This window comes from Gekko japonicus, unplaced genomic scaffold (genome assembly GCF_001447785.1).
Source record: "Gekko japonicus isolate JY-2015 unplaced genomic scaffold, Gekko_japonicus_V1.1 scaffold3302, whole genome shotgun sequence".
In the NCBI taxonomy this organism is placed as follows: Eukaryota; Metazoa; Chordata; class Lepidosauria; order Squamata; family Gekkonidae; genus Gekko; species Gekko japonicus.
The window spans coordinates 157268-158304 of NW_015173237.1; the positions used below are offsets into that span (position 1 = coordinate 157268).

The 1037-nt window shown below is 53.7% G+C and overlaps 1 protein-coding gene across 1 annotated transcript in view; it reads left to right on the forward strand.

The window, feature by feature from the left end:
* HUWE1 (HECT, UBA and WWE domain containing 1, E3 ubiquitin protein ligase) overlaps positions 1-778 on the forward strand; it is a 126549-nt gene extending 125771 nt beyond the window's left edge. Inside the window, exon 81 of the mRNA XM_015422763.1 lies at positions 447-778. Coding sequence (XP_015278249.1) covers positions 447-549 — 103 coding nt within the window. The 3' untranslated portion in view covers positions 550-778. The remainder of the gene's footprint in view (positions 1-446) is intronic.
* The last annotated feature ends 259 nt before the right edge of the window (positions 779-1037 follow it).

Genomic DNA, 1037 nt, shown 5'->3' on the forward strand with positions numbered 1-1037 from the left:
ATCAGGCCACATCCCTTGGCTTGCCTGTGCCCCCTGCGGCTGCGGGAAGCCCGGGCAAGGCCCCCCCCCCTTGAGGGGAAGGGAAGACAGTTTAAACCACCTTCCCTTGGCTTGCCTGTGTGCCCTGCGGCTGCGGGGAACCCGGGCAAGCCGGCCCTTGGACAAGCTGGGGAAGGCACGGGAAGGCTCCCCTGACCCACCCACCTCGGAGTCGCCTGGGGGTCTCTCTCCAGGCCTCCCCTCTATAGCCACGCATGCAGAGGTTTTGGCCTCCGTTCCTGTGCGTTATAGCCCTGAGTAGCCCAGTCGCTCGCTCACAACTTTAATGCCAGCAGTTCACCAAGTAGAATTTCTGCTCACGAGACTCCATAGCTTAGAGGGAGCATTGGCTGAGAAGCCCCGCTTTCACCAACAGTGCGCTCACATTTCCTCTTTTCCTCCTCCAGTTTCAACCAGCTGGACCTCCCTGCCTACGAAAGCTACGAGAAATTGCGTCACATGCTGCTATTGGCCATCCAGGAGTGCTCGGAGGGCTTCGGCCTGGCATAAGGGTGGCTCCAGCCGCCATATTTTTCTACTGTCAGACTCGGGGAGCAACGGGAGGGAGTGGAACCGAGCGATGCTCCTCCCCCTTTTCCAACCACCCGTGTGTGTGTGTGCGTGCCCTGCTGCCCCCTTTACCGAAGAGAGCCAGAGACCCCCAGCCAATCAGCCTTCTTTGGAGGCGGGGCCGGGGCGCAACCCGGGGAGAGAGAGAGAAAAAGGAAAAAAAAAAAAAGACAAATTATATATATAAATATATATATATTTTTTGGTTTAGTTTGCATTTCTTAATTTGTGCTTGGAATGTGTTGACGAGGCGGCGGGAGGGGAGCATTTGGATTCTTTTGTCGGTCTCTTTCCTCGGCACCCATTTGCTGCTTGGAAAGGGGGAACCTAAGGTTTAAAAAAATCCCAAAAAAGGAAAAAAAAATTTAAAAAATAAAAGCGCACTCTTGATAAGAACGGATTGTGCCGTTTGTGTTTATTTAGCACTA